Source organism: Leptodactylus fuscus, chromosome 6, assembly GCF_031893055.1.
Source record: "Leptodactylus fuscus isolate aLepFus1 chromosome 6, aLepFus1.hap2, whole genome shotgun sequence".
NCBI classification, from domain to species: domain Eukaryota; kingdom Metazoa; phylum Chordata; class Amphibia; order Anura; family Leptodactylidae; genus Leptodactylus; species Leptodactylus fuscus.
In genome coordinates, this window is record NC_134270.1 from 93,423,527 (window position 1) to 93,438,822 (window position 15,296).

At 44.2% G+C, this 15,296-nt stretch overlaps 1 protein-coding gene across 1 annotated transcript; it reads left to right on the forward strand.

The window, feature by feature from the left end:
• Positions 1-956: 956 nt before the first annotated feature.
• On the forward strand, positions 957-2,174 carry CEBPB (CCAAT enhancer binding protein beta). Its single transcript, XM_075276815.1, has one exon. It carries the CDS (start codon positions 1,005-1,007, stop codon positions 1,671-1,673), a length of 669 nt encoding a protein of 222 aa, XP_075132916.1. The 5' UTR covers positions 957-1,004; the 3' UTR covers positions 1,674-2,174.
• The last annotated feature ends 13,122 nt before the right edge of the window (positions 2,175-15,296 follow it).

A 15,296-nucleotide genomic window follows, 5' to 3' on the forward strand; every position in this document is an offset into this window, starting at 1 on the left:
CTATGGAAAAGAACAGCATATAATACAGCCTACTATGGATAAAATAGAATATAATACAGCCACATATGTTCAAGAACGGAATATAATACAGTCCCCTAAGGATAAACTAGAATATAATATGGTCCCCTATAGATAAACTAGACTATAATACAGTCCCCTATAGATAAACTAGAATATAATACGGTCCCCTATAGATAAACTAGAATATAATACGGTCCCCTATAGATAAACTAGACTATAATACAGTCCCCTATAGATAAACTAGAATATAATACGGTCCCCTGTAGATAAACTAGAATATAATACGGTCCCCTGTAGATAAACTAGAATATAATATGGTCCCCTATAGATAAACTAGACTATAATACAGTCCCCTATAGATAAACTAGAATATAATACGGTCCCCTATAGATAAACTAGACTATAATACGGTCCCCTGTAGATAAACTAGAATATAATACGGTCCCCTATAGATAAACTAGAATATAATATGGTCCCTCATGGATAAACTAGACTATAATACAGTCCCCCATTCAGTTCTTGGCGATGGATATAAGGACAGATCCCTATATACTGTACTATACTATACTAGCCCAGCCAGCAGGCTACCTTCTTCTATATAAGGCTACTTTCACTTCTGCTCCGGAATCCTTCTTATCTCTTCTGGAGCAGATCAGTCAGAAATCACTGAGGAACCTGCTATTTTTGCTCCTCTCTGTAGGGAACAGCTGGAGGATGTAGTTGCTATATAGGAATATAATGGCTGCTGGGACTTGTAGTATCACTGGGCGGATTCTCCTCAGAACCTTATTCTGTTTCCTAGTCTCGGAGCTGTCACTTCAGCATGTTGGCAGTGACGTCACTGCGTTGCTATGACAGCAGGTCGCTACAATCCCCAGAACGTCAGCAGCTATAAAGGCGGCTCCCGGCAGTCCGCGCCTCAGATCGCATCGGACAGCGAGTAAGCAGAGACTGGGGAGAAGAAGGACTTTCCCCGCCGCCTCATGCACCGCCTGCTGCCGCCCTGGGACCCGCCAGGATGTGCGGCTATTAGACCCATGGAAGCTGCCAACTTCTACTACGACGAGAGCCTGGGGGCCAAAGCGCAGCGCCGGGGGCCCCTGCCGGAACACGAACGAGCCATAGACTTTAGCCCGTACCTGGAAGCTGAGTGCGGGGAGCTTCTGTGCGAGTTGGGGGCCTCCCACTACCGGTACCCGGGAGAGCCCAAAACGGAGCCGGTACTACACCCCCTGGACACGTACCGGGACCCCCCGGGGAAGGACGAGCCTCCAGCCATGCGCTCCTTCCTCGCCTTTCACGCGGTACCCTCCGGTAGTAGCGGCAATCTCAGCAGCGCATCCTCCTGCAGTCCCCCGGGTACCCCCAGCCCTGCACCGCGGGGACAATCCTCATCGTCCGGGTCTAAGCACAAGAAGACGCTGGACAAGCACAGCGATGAATACAAGCAGCGGCGGGAGCGCAATAACATCGCCGTGCGCAAGAGCCGGGACAAGGCGAAGATCCGTAACCTGGAGACGCAGCACAAGGTCCTGGAGCTCACGGCGGAGAACGAGCGGCTGCAGAAGCGGGTGGAGCAGCTGACCCGGGAGCTCGGGACCCTGCGCAACCTCTTCAAACAACTGCCACCCGAGGCCACGGGGAGGTGCTAGAGACATGCTCAGGGGCCCCGGGGGCCACTCAGGAGCAGCAGAGGGGCAGGGACTGCAGTCTGGACCCCTCTGCCTTCCATCATCAGGGAAGGGGCTCCGTCCCCACGCACTTTTAGGAACTTCCAGGGGACTCTTGGTGGATCCTTTATCATGTGGAATATAGGAGCTTGATCTGCCGGCCAATGGTGACTGGACTCTGAGGAGCTGGCGGCAGGTTGTCGGGAAGGCCTGAGAGCGCAGTTGTCGGGCGCTTGTTTACAGCCGCTGTTTGCACTCTGCACCTTCTCTATAGAGAACATATTATTATTATTGTTATGACTGGGGTTGCAGCTGGTGATGCAATAGTTAAGCCCTAACCGGGGTGGATGACGCAACCTGCTGCAACTAGTGTGTTTTATACAGAGATTTCATACAAGAGACTTTATAGATTTGGGAATTTCTATTTTGAGCATTAAATGTTGGAATAAAAGGCTTTCTTGTACCTGAGCCGCAGCTGCTTTGTTCTGTTCTCTTGTGTAGATGGACCTAAAACTGGATGACACTTTATGTCCTCAAGATCTCTGCTAGGTGTGTTTAGACCATGAGCACCCGACAGCCGCAAGGCTTGGTATCGCTTATAAAATGCGCAGTTCACATTGATTGGATAATGTTTGCAGGTCCTAGATAGAAAGTATTCGCTGTCAGCAAGCTGAAATCTTGGAAATGCTTGCAGCTCAACCTTAGTGTAAAATGCACTAGAACAGAAGAAATAATGTTGTGTTGATGACAAAGGGGGCATAGCTTAAATGTACCAATTTATAGAGGGTATAAACTTAAAGGGACATCTGCCACCTCTCCTTCCGTAGTCAGCATGTTATAGAGCACATTACAGTGATAGATAATATACCTTGGCTGTGTATGTTACTTGTATAGAGTTTGCAGAAAAGTAACTTTGAGATCTTATGCAAATGACGCAGTCGGTGCACTGCCTTAAGCTGACTGCTTTTACCACCCAGACTTATGCCATCTCCTGCCTGTGCCAGCCTGTCATGTGAGTTATCCTGCTGCTATGATGTCACCCATCCTACTTGAGCAGCAAGAGCAGTGCACCCAGGGAGCTGAAGCCTAATTTCCTTAAGAATTCAAAGTTTTTATTTTTCTTTCTCCAAAGTGATGTACATACGGTAACTATGTTCTTCGTCAATTTAATGTGCTGGGTAACATGGTGGTAGTCGTTAAATCTGCTTGAGTTGTAGACTGCTTTTATATCGGGTGCATCTTTAGACAAGATAGACTATCATCCAGCATGATAATAGACTACCCCTATAAAAATCTGGTGTGTTTTCAGACTGCCTAAATTTATACTGTCTAACTCTGAGTAAACATGGGCCAAATTCTATTAGAAGTTTGCAGAACTTTTTATGATAATCATGGAGGAGAGGCCTCCACTTGGTGGCCATTAATAGACATACGTGAAAAGGCAGCCAAGCACTTGGAGACATTTATCAACTTTGGTTCTCCCACTTATGTGATTGTTAGGTTAAAGGCTCTACATAGCAGGCCACTGCAATAAGAAACATGGTGGCAACGCATCCCGATTTTCCTGCTACACTTTTCACAGAAAGTTGAATTTTCTACTTCCATCAAACCTATAGGGAAACCACCAGCGCTTCCGTAGGTACAATAGACATGCTGTAATTTCTAAAACCGCAACGGTTTAGGAAATTGCAGTGTGTCTGCTGTGTGTATTTTCCCGCAGTGTATGGATGGGATTCGCTTTGCAGGGATTGTAAAACACTGCGATATTTGCCATGACGTTTACGCCATGTGGGGCCACAGCTTTGGGGTCCTTTTCCTTGGGTAGATTCTCTGGTCAGTAACTAGTAAAATGATCATAGCATGTTGAGTAGTACATATAATGCTAGATTCACACTAGTGCTGGCTCTCCATGTTTCTGCTCTATTGAAGGACCAGAGCAGAGAGGCAAACGGCTAAATTAGACATGAAGCCCTGCAGACCCTGTTGACTATAATGGGATCTATCAGATGTTATAAAGCTGAAACGGGTTGAGGAAAAAGCTTTACAATTTTTAGTGGACACTGTGAGAGATTCCGACACAGATGTGAATGTAGCCTAAATGGAGCAATGGTCAATACAAATGCATGTTTCCATGCAGTTTACATATTGTCAGCAGCACATCCCCAGCAGAACATTCTTCAGTAGCATAAAAGGCCTTTAAGGCTGAGACCTTTGTTGCAGATTTTGCAGTAATGTTTTTGAGCCAAAGCCAGACGTGGCATGAAAATAAATATAGAATATAAAGGAAGCTCTTAGACAATTCCCTCCTGTTAATCCAATCCTGACTTTGGCTCAAAAAACCGCAAGAAAAACCACTGCATTTTCACAATGTGGGGCCTTAGCCTAAAGGGGTTTTTCAGGCTAAATTAAAGATCAGCAGAGGTATGACATCTGGGCACATGGACAGTTCACTGTTGGGAGAGGCTGCACCATTTGGGTGAATGCTGCAGGCTCGACTACTTAGTAAGTACAGCGCTGTACACTTGTATCTTGGCATCAGCTCAGTCCATTCCCTTGAACAGGAAGGCTGCGATCAAGCTATGCACCTAATGAACGTGACATTACATGGCCTGAGACAGAAGCAGTATCCAGAGAACACCACTGCTGTTTAAAACTGGTGAACTGAGTGAGTTCCCTGTGTCAGACCGCACAGATATTCATTTAAAATGTTTCAAAAAACTCTTTAATTCCATGGTGTACGATGTATGGTGTCCAGTTATTTCCATAAGAAGATAATGATCAAAATGAGTATCTACCTTCAAACACTATGTCATTTGACAGTATATGGACAGATCTGTTGCAGAAGTTTCTAACTACTCCATTAATCTAAATGGGGCTTGCAGTAATGTGGCAGAAACAATACTAAATAGATCTTTTACAGAAATAGTTGCAACAAATATGCCGTTACCTAGCACTGTACCTACTTTATGTTGCACTGCTTCATTGTTTGACATATTGTAGGTACAGAGCTGCACAAAAACATAGCATTACATAATAAACTTTCAAGACATACCAGGGAAAGCTTACACAGTAAAAAGAACTTTATTAAAATACAAGATGATATCTATTTCAACAGTAGGTTTATTGTGGTTTCATTGTGTTATTTATCCCCCTACAAGTATTACAACATTGTTATACAAGATATTTTAATAAACAAATAGAGCTATATATTGTAAAGGATTTAGGCCGAAGCAGTTTACAGTCACTGCAAAGTAGATGAGAATACGCCGCTGCTATTTCCAAAACCATTGCTGTTTTGGAAATTGCAACATGTTAACTATACCTATAGAAACACCTGCGGTTTACCTAAAGGTATAATTGAAGCAGAAAGTACATAGAAGAAGCCTTGATGAACTTTCTGTGAAAAGTGCGTTTTTTCTGCGGTCTGCTACATGGGGCCCTTAGCTTTAAAGGGTTTTTCCAACCCCTGAGGCCTGGTTCACATCTGCATTCGGTAATCCGTTCGAGGAGTCCACATGTGGACCCCCGAACAGACTACCAAATGCATTGACAAGCGGTGAGCAGTGAAACCACACATACCCCATAGACTGTAATGGGGTCCGTGTGCTTTCCGTGCGGTTTCTGTATGAGTCATGCGGACAGGAAAGTAGATCATGAAGTACTTTTCTGTCCACATGTTCCGTGCGGACACCACGCAGAGAGCACACTGACCTCATTATAGTCTATGGGATCCATGTGCTTTCATAAGCTCACCTCTTACCAATGCGTCCGGTATTCCGTTTGGGGAGTCTGCATAGGGATTACCGAATGCAGATGTGAACCAGACCTGATGCATGTTTCATACTGATAACCAATTCCTGCTCATAGGTTATCAGTATTTGATCTGTGGGGATCCATCATCAGGACCATTCTGATCTGGTTGTCTCCAGCTGTCAGGAGCTGCTGCAGTGAATGGGAAACTGAAGCAGCTCTGTTTCTAGTCATATAATAGGAGGAGCTGCAGTTCCCTTTCGCCACCACTATACAATGGATAGATCTGCGGCTCCTATTAGCTGAATAGGAGCAGACTGCGTTCATTTCCTGTTCAGTAATTGCAGTATATGCTGTCAGCTAGAGGCCACTTGAACATATGATCTGTGTAGGGTGTGGGTGTTGGTCCCTCACAGATCAGATACTGAAAGCCTATCCTGTTGATATTTCATTAGTATGAAATATGTATTAAATCCTGTAGAAACCCTTTTAGGCCAAACCTGAACAAATGTAAATCAATCAGATCTACAGACCAAGATGAAACCTGCTTCTTCTAGGGTGCAGCAATTAATTACATTAGGGAAACCACCAACTCACTTGCCTTCTAAATTATTTATGTTACCAAAAATCTATACATAGATAGCTGGGGCAGTGATCGCTCATTTTCCGGTGACATTCAGTTTCCTGAAGGGGGAAACAGAACGTCACCTATACTAATCCACCCCCCACACCAAGCTCTATTGTGCAGGTGTGGATAGTCGACAGTTGTCAAGAAGAGGAGGTGCTGGCTGACCAATAGAAGTTCTGTCAGAATGTCCGGATCAGAAGACAGGTAAGTATGATGGGATGGTGGTGGGGGTTGTTGAATTAGTTAGGAAGGGTTAGTTATGGGTGGGCTAGCTAGGTAAACAGGGAGAGGGTCTGAGTGAGAAAGGAAGGCAGTGGGTGAGGGAGGTGGTGTTTCAGCTCTGAGTGGTCTAAGGTATCATGGTAGTAGGAAAACAGGACAGGAAGATACCTATGTAAACAAATACAGAAGATGCCAGGAGCTCACTGAGAAATCCAGAAATCATTAAACATTGCTAAAGGTATTTGGTTGCATTTATTAACCTATTAATAGCACTAACAGACTTTAGTAATAAATTAGGCATATCTCCTGTCCTCTGCGTGCCAGAATTTGTCATCTCCACCAGCACTAGCTTATACAAGTTAAATGGTTACATAGTCTGCCTGACACTAGTTAGACTTGTTCAGGTATATAGATTGTCAAATAAGTACCCGCTCTGGTAAACACAGGGGAACGGTCATACACATGTTATGGGAATGTGTGGTCATTCAAACCTGGTTGGAGGAAGACAATTTTATTATAGGTAGGCCCCCAATATTCAGCTATCACCACTATGTTTCCCCATGGTGGGACTATTAAAGGATTATCTTATGGTGACAAATTACATACTTCTATTTTCTATGTCAGTTTTGTAGATTTGGAGAAATCCAACTTTAGAAAGTGTTATGGAAATGAGACAGTTGGTGCATGAGGGGTGGGCCTTCAGATTCCTGCTCTTGACAATTATATGTCTAGTATCTCCTGCTTGCAGAACCCTGTTTAGTCCCTGTTTAGTGGGAGGTAATTCTCTAGTGGTTATGACATCACCCATCCTACTCCCAAGGAGATGAAGACCTACCCCCAATGCACCAACTGTCTTCTGCATAAGACCTCAGTTATATTCTTTAATCTATCTATAAAAAATCTATAAGGGCTAGTTCACACGTGGGAAAAGGGGAGGTTTTTGACAGCGGAATTCGCTTCAAAAACCTCTCCTTTAACATGGTGGTCTATGTAGACCACTAGCTTTTTTTTTCTTCCTAGCGTTTTCCGCCTGAAGAAGCGACATGACCTTTCTTCAGGCGGAAAACGCCTGAAGAATTGCATAGAAGTGAATGGGAGGCGAAAACCGCGCGGTAAAAAACCGCGCGGTTTTCGCCTGCAGTTTCTATAGCACATATAGGAAAAAAAAAACCTAGCGAAAACCGCTAGCGAAAACCGCGTCAAAAACCTCGTCAAAAACCGCGTGGAATGCAAAAAACAGCGTCAAAAAAACTCCCCGAGGTTTTTTACCTCGCACAAATAAGCTAGGCGGTTTTCACGTGTGAACTGACCCTAAAAGTGACATCCATAACTAAGGTATGTATTCATTGCTGTAATGTGCTCTGTAACATGGTGGTAGCAGCTGAATATGCTGGTAGACTCCCTTACATATTGGCGTGGATCTCATTGGGCTGTGTAGCCCTGAAGTTACATACTTTCATGACCTCATACAAGTCCAGCTCTTTACATCATTTAGTAGCTACTGCTCTACCGATTCCAGCACCGATTTTTTTCTATATCCCCCACCATTCATGAGCAATTAGTTCTGTTAATTTTGGTTCTTGATATGTTATTCAGGCTCTGTACTGTTAGGAGAGCAGTGTCATGCAGGTGTGGGCAAGGGGTGTGATTCTGAGCCCCCATATGCATCACCGTTCCTTTCCTTTGGCGGCCAGAGAAAGGTGAGTTAGAATTTTTTTTTATGTTTCAACTTCCACGGACTCCTGTCCAAAAACTAATTCCTGGACAGCCCCTTTAAAGCTAGGTTTACGTCTGCATTGGAGTCTTTATAGGACTTTTCTTTCCTCAGGTTTCAGCATAACATTGGTGGAAACTCACCCACCAGACCCCATTATAGTCTATGTGGTCCACTTTTTTTTTTTTTTTTTTTTTTAGAAGGAGCAGCACGCTACGCCGTGTGAAGGCACCCTAAGCCTGTTAAACTTCTTTAAATATACACCAGTAGGATTGTTACTGCTAAGGGCTCATTCACATCTGCGCCCGGTCTCCGTTCTGCAGGTTTCCGTTTCCTGCACACAACAGAGGCAGGATACGGAAACCTGCAGGACTCTTTCTCACCCATTCATTTGAATGGGTTTGAAAGCTGTCCGGCCGTGAGCTGCGGTGAGCGTTTTATGCTCCCCGCCGCTAAACCGTTTTTTTTAAATCCGGACACAGAGTCGGACATGCAGTACTCTTGTGTCCGGTTTTTAAAAAAAAAACGGTTTCGCGACTCCTGACAACCCCAAGTAACCAGCGTCTCAAAGCTGCTCCTCATTGTTTGCTAGGCACAGGGCTGTCATTTTGTATCAGCTGTTTGAAGTATTGCAGCTCTGTCCCATTCAAGTGAATAGGATGGAGCTATGTATAGTAATATCATGTCACTACAGAAAGGAGGTGCCCCTTCAAAGAGTTGATGGTTGGTGCTAGGAGTCAGACCCCACAGATCTGATAGTGATGCCTGATCCTACGGATATGCGAGGAGCACTGTATTACCCCTAAAGGTTGATACAGAACTTTCAAGTAAAAACAAGAAGGTGTTCATTTGTAGACATTTATACAAACATATTTAGGCTTATACACATATCTGAAGACATTTTCTGAGACTCGGGAAGATGATGTTAGTCGCTGTAGACTTGTCACTGTGTGTCCATTCTCATACCAGAGATGCCTCTGCAGAAATATGTAGATAGTGAATATTTGAGCTGCACTTGAGCATTGACACTGTGTTTGCTGAACTCCTTTCCCTTATCTTTTAAGATTGAACAGGTTAGTATCAGGTGCCTTCTGGCAGTAACTGAGCGGCAGCTACATTAAGTATTTACTCTTAGGCTCCGTTCTCACGGAGTAACGCATATACACGTGTCAGAGCGCGGCGCTTCAAAACAGATCCCATTGATTTCAATGGGTGCTGGCTTACATGTGCAACACATTGAAATCAATAGGAGGCTTTGTAACCCATTGATTTCAATGAGTTACGCACGTAAGGCGGCACCCATTGAAATCAATGGGATCTGTTTTAAAAGCGCCGTGCTCTGACACATGTATACGTGTCTAAATGAGCAGCGCGTTACTCTGTGAGAATGTAGCCTTCTGGGAATTTTTGCCATCACAGTTAAATGTGTTTCCACTTTCAGATTTGTTGCGTTTTATCCCCAGCAATAGATGGGCAGCTGCTGACAGTGATGCTACAGTCTGTTAATGACACTTTCTTCCCTATGTGCTCCTCCTTTCAGTAAGGACTTATTCACCAACCGCATATCACGTACCTGTGGCGACTACAGTTTTTTTTGCAGACACCATACATACCCATTCATTTCAGTGTATTTATTGAGACGTCTGTGTTATTTTGTGGACCATAGACCCATCACGGGCACATCATATCAATGAAAGTCTATGTGTCCATGAAAAGAAATGGATGATATCCATCTGTCATCTGTTATTGAGTGTCCCAGAGACATACAAAGTATAGACAATGAAACAAAAAAAGTTGACCTGCTTTTTATGCATCTTAAAAGCAGATCAACTATGGACAGAACAGAAACTGCAAATAAGCAGGGTGGGGTGATGTCCCTGAATAATGGGGATGTGTTTTGGCTTTTGTAGCAGCTTATGTGAATTAAACATGTTTGATCTGCATACTGTAGATTGTCTATAGGTTGTAACCCAAGGAAAAGAGATATAGACATCATGTTTTCATCCAGTAAGTGATGTCAGAAGACTGTCCTTTTTGCGTACAACTGGCTGGTATGCCTTAGAACACCTTTCTAATGTCCTGAAAAACCTAGTCGACTCAATTTACTAATACAAGTGCATAAAATACATTGACACACATATAACTACATGGTGTGAACAGAGTCTTAAACTTACATTTGTATTAATGCTCCAAGGTAGATTTTTGTCTCCTGCCATGCAATACCCAGTTGTGTGTTAGGCTGATGCAATTAACTTGAGTTTTATATTAGATCACTTCATAGGGCTTCATAGCTGTATTTTTTTATTTTTTTTTTTATGTAGATTGTGAGCCCCATATAGAGATCACAATGTACTTTTTTCCCCCTTTTTTTCAAATCCCGCCAGGAACAACATCTGCAACTCCTTGCAGATGTTGTTCCTGGCGGGATTTGAACCCATGACTCCAGCGCTGCAAGGCTGCAGTGCTAACCACTGAGCCACCGTGTTGCCCCTCATAGCTGTATTCTTATAGATTGTATTCTAAAATACGGCAAAAATCAATTTTTGATAACAAAAAAAAGGTACAGAGTAAAAAAGCACTCACCTGATAAAGTTGTTGTGTATGCAAAGATAAACGTATAGAGGCCAAATGGTAAAGGGACTGCTGCACTTCCCAGATAATGGAGGGTGAACTGGCACATCAAGCCACAAATGGTATATGAAGAGTGGAAAAAAGCATGGGTATATACAGTGCCTTGCAAAATTATTCGGTCCCCTTGAACTTTTCAACCTTTTACCACATTTCAGGCTTCAAATATAAAGATATAAAATTTTAATATTTGGGGGAAGAATCAACAACAAGTGGGACACAATTGTGAAGTGGAACAAAATTTATTGGATATTTTAAACTTTTTTAACAAATAAAAAACTGAACACTGGTGCATGCAATATTATTTGGCCCCTTTACTTTCAGTGCAGCAAACTCCCTCTGTTCAGTTCAGTTCAGTGAGGATCTCTGAATGATCCAATGTTATCCTAAATGTCTGATGATGAGAAATAGAATCCACCTGTGTGTAACCAAGTCTCCATATAAATGCACCTGCTCTGTGATAGTCTCAGGGTTCTGTTTAAAGCGCAGAGAGCATCATGAAGACCAAGGAACACACCAGGCAGATCCGAGATACTGTTGTGGAGAAGTTTAAAGCCGGATTTGGATACAAAAAGATTTCTCAAGCTTTAAATATCCCAAGGAGCTCTGTTCAAGCATTTATATTGAAATGGAAGGAGTATCAGACCACTGTAAATCTACCAAGACCCAGGCGTCCCTCTAAACTTTCATCTCAAACAAGGAGAAGACTGATCAGAGATGCAGCCAAGAGGTTCATGATCAGTCTGGATGAACTGCAGAGATCTACAGCTGAGGTGGGAGAGTCTGTCCATAGGACAACAATGTCTGGCCTTTATGGAAGAGTGGCAAGAAGAAAGCCATTTCTCAAAGATATCCATAAAAAGTCTCGTTTAAAGTTTGCCACAAGCCATCTGGGAAACACACCAAACAAGTGGAAGAAGGTGCTCTGGTTAGATGAAACCGAAATCAAACTTTTTGGCCACAATGCAAAACGATATGTTTGCCGTAAAAGCAACACAGCTCATCACCCTGAACACACCATCCCCCACTGTCAAACATGGTTTGGGCCGGCTTTTCTTCAGAAGGGAAAGGGAAGAGGGTTAAAATTGATGGGAAGATGGATGAACCCAAGTACAGGACCATTCTGGAAGAAAACCTGTTGGAGTCTGCAAAAGACCTGAGACTGGGACGGAGACTTATCTTCCAACAAGACAATAATCCGAAACATAAAGCAAAATCTACAATGAAATGGTTCACAAATAAACGTATCCAGGTTTTAGAATGGCCAAGTCAAAGTCCAGACCTGAATCCAATCGAAAATCTGTGGAAAGAGCTGAAAATTGCTGTTCACAAACGCTCTCCATCCAACCTCACTGAGCTCCAGCTGTTTTTCAAAGAAGAATGGGCAAGAATTTCAGTCTCTCGATGTGCAAAACTGATAGAGACACCCCAAGCGACTTGCAGCTGTACTCGCAGCAAAAGGTGGCGCTACAAAGTACAAAGTTTTTTCTTTATTAAAAAAGTTTAAAATATCAAATAAATTTCATATCAGTTCACAATTGTGTCCCTCTTGTTGTTGATTCTTCCCCCAAATATAAAAATGTTATACCTTTATGTTTGAAGCCTGAAATGTAGCAAAAGGTTGAAAAGTACAAGGGGGCCGAATACCTTTGCAAGGCACTGTATACTGCCCCAAAAAGAGCAATATGATGATAGGTGTTCAGTACCACTTTATTGAGTGACTACGCGTTTCAGGAGTGGACCTCTCCCTTTGTTTGTCCAGTTCTTTGGATGGGAATTGCCAGGATCTCCTCGCTGTAGAAGCTCTGAATCTCAAATGATCTCAAATGTTCAGTAACCGCTTTGCGGGGATCTGATGTGGTCTTTGTTCCAGTGTTGACATGCTTTACACCCACATGATTGCCCATAACTCACCTCAGTGATGATGTCTGTATGTATGATACAAGACCACTGAGGTCAGGCATTGGAAGCAATCATATTGCAGTGACTACTGTAGCCATTATTTTACTGCACTTAGCCCACCTCAGCCAACTCCTTTAAAGGCTTCTTTACACTGCAATTATCATGAGCATCTGCTCGTAAAGATAACATGTGAATGAAGGTGATCAACTATAAGGGTAAATTCACACTGGGTTTTTTGGATCGGAACCTGAGGCGGTGACCGCCTCAGGTTCCAATCCAAAAACCAGGTACCCGCGTCTGAAAGCCGGTGCAAAGCATCCAGCCACGCACTATGCTCCGGATTAGGCCCAATGAATAAGGCTAGTCCGGAGGAGGGAGTGTCTTCAGGCAGAATCGTGAGGCGACTCAGCCTGAAGAATGAGCATCTCGCTTCTATTTTCTGGGAGCCAGAAGAAACGGCTCTCGGAAAAAAGACCTGAGCGGCTCCCATTGATTTCAATGGGAGCCGTGTTTTTGGTCAGGGTTTTGAGGTGGATACAGCCTCAAAACCCTGACCAAAAAACTCAGTGTGAACTTACCCTAATATATCGCTATATGTTATTGGAGACACAATTTTTAAATATAAAGGTCACTTGTAGCTACATTTGCCTTTACAATATGCACTTATGCTTCTCACATATGAGATCCTTGAGATCAACTTTTTGAAAGCACTAGCCAGTGGTATGAAAATTTGCACTATGCGTAAAGCTAGACAAACACACTGACTACTGAAGTGGCAGAATTTGGACTGTCCGCTGATGATCTGTTTTGTAAAGGATGGACTGACAGACCTGTGGGAGATTTTTGTATTGTAGACATGTGTTTGACATGTGTGTACTACTAACACACACCAACAAAGCGTCTATCATTTCCTGTTTTCACGACTTCTTTAGCATCTATCAGTTAATTTTCCAAGTGTTCATGGTTGTTCACGTGTTTGGAACAGTTGGCCATATGAATGGTTTGTTTCAGACAAAAAGTGGCAAACCAAAATCTAATGTGTATGGCCAGCTTAAGCCTCATGATAATTCAGGCATACCTTTCACCAGTCAGGCCCTTTGTTATGGTGACATGTTGGACAATTTTTTTCATGGCGTCCACACTGACTGCTGCTCTGTGTCCAGGAATCAGCTCTGACCTAAGGCAAAGACCAGATATTTTAAGTGTAAATCTGGATGCTATATAAAAGGTTTGTGTATCCAATGAATGGTCACTTACATTATTAAGAGAGCAGATATAGGCTGCCACAGGGCCCAGCATATTAGGGGGCCCGGCGGGCCCTAATGAGTTTTTTTTCCAATAGGCCATTACTTGCTGGAGGGCTCCTTTCTTGGGGTCTTCCAGCCTGTAACTTAGGTCACACACCGGCGTAATGACATCAGCGTTCCCCAATCACAGACCCCAGCAGTGACGTCTGGGGCGCGGGCAGAGGAGGATCTAAGACAGCGGTTCTCAACCTGTGGGTCGCGACCCCGGCGGGGGTCGAACGACCAAAACACAGGGGTCGCCTAAAGCCATCGGAAAATACATATTTCAGATGGCTTTAGCTGCTGAGAAGCCACGCTGCCTTTGCAGCAGGGTAGATCCTAGTGGGGTAAAGGACCTGTGATGACGTCATGACCATGTGATCGGACTCTGGTGTGGGCGGAGCTATTCAGTACAGTGCGAGTTACACAGTGAGTGGAGACTGGAAGGTAAGATGGAGGGAGGAGACAGCAAGTGTAAGCAAGGGGTGGGACGTGGATGCAAGCAGTGTGTGAGTATGATAGGAGGTTCAGGCTGTGTGTCAGCAAGATGGGGGACATGAATCTGGGGGCAGAGATGGGGGGGACATTAATCTGGGGGAAGAGATGGGGGACATGAATCTGGGGGCAGAGATGGAGGGGGGGGGGGGACATGAAACGGGGCAGATGAAGAGGTTATATGAAACTGGGGGAGAGATAGAGGGGGGACATATAATTTACGGGTGACTGTAGGAGGATTATACTGTGTGGGAGCACGGGAAAAATGAATGAGAATGGGCGGAGTCAACATAAAAGTGGGCGGCGCCAAATTGTCGCAGCGCGCTCTGCGCGCCGCACATTTTATCCCTCTTTCTACTTTTCAAAAGTTGGGAGATATGGGTTGTAGCAAAATTAAGGCCCATTCACACATGCACAGAGGGGGCAGATTATGGTGCGAAATCCACGTCATAATCCGCCCTCTCACAATGGAGGTCTATTTAGACCGCCAGGCTTGATTTTTGTGTGAGCGGCATGCTGACGCTCACGGAAAAAAAAAGTGGGCTGCCCTTTCTTCAGGTGGATTCCACAGCTCGGTGACCCGTGGCGTCCGCCTGGCAGTAGCAACCTCCCGAGTCGTCCCATTAATTTGAGCCGACTCCGGGGGGAAGCCGCGACAGTCGTGGCAAGCGTGTTTTGACCCGAGAGTGACGCGGCTCCCTGCGTCACTCTCAGTGCCTAAATCCGCTATAGATTCACTATACCGCCCCGTGTGAACTAGCCCTTACAGTTATGAAGTAGCCACCAAAATTATTTTTTGGTTTGGGGTCACCGCAACATGAGGAACTGTATTGCGGGGTCACGGCATTAGAAAGGTTGAGAACCACTGATCTAAGAGAATGTTGAAGAGAGGCAGACAGGGCAAGGAGAAGTGAGGGAAGGTGAGTATAAGTGTTTGTTATTTTTGATCATCTCTCCTGGGCCTCTACTTATTATACACG

What these genes read in the sequence shown, in the direction of transcription:
- CEBPB (XM_075276815.1), top strand. Translation starts at nt 1,005, where the DNA reads ATGCACCGCCTGCTGCCGCCCTGGGACCCGCCAGGATGTGCGGCTATT.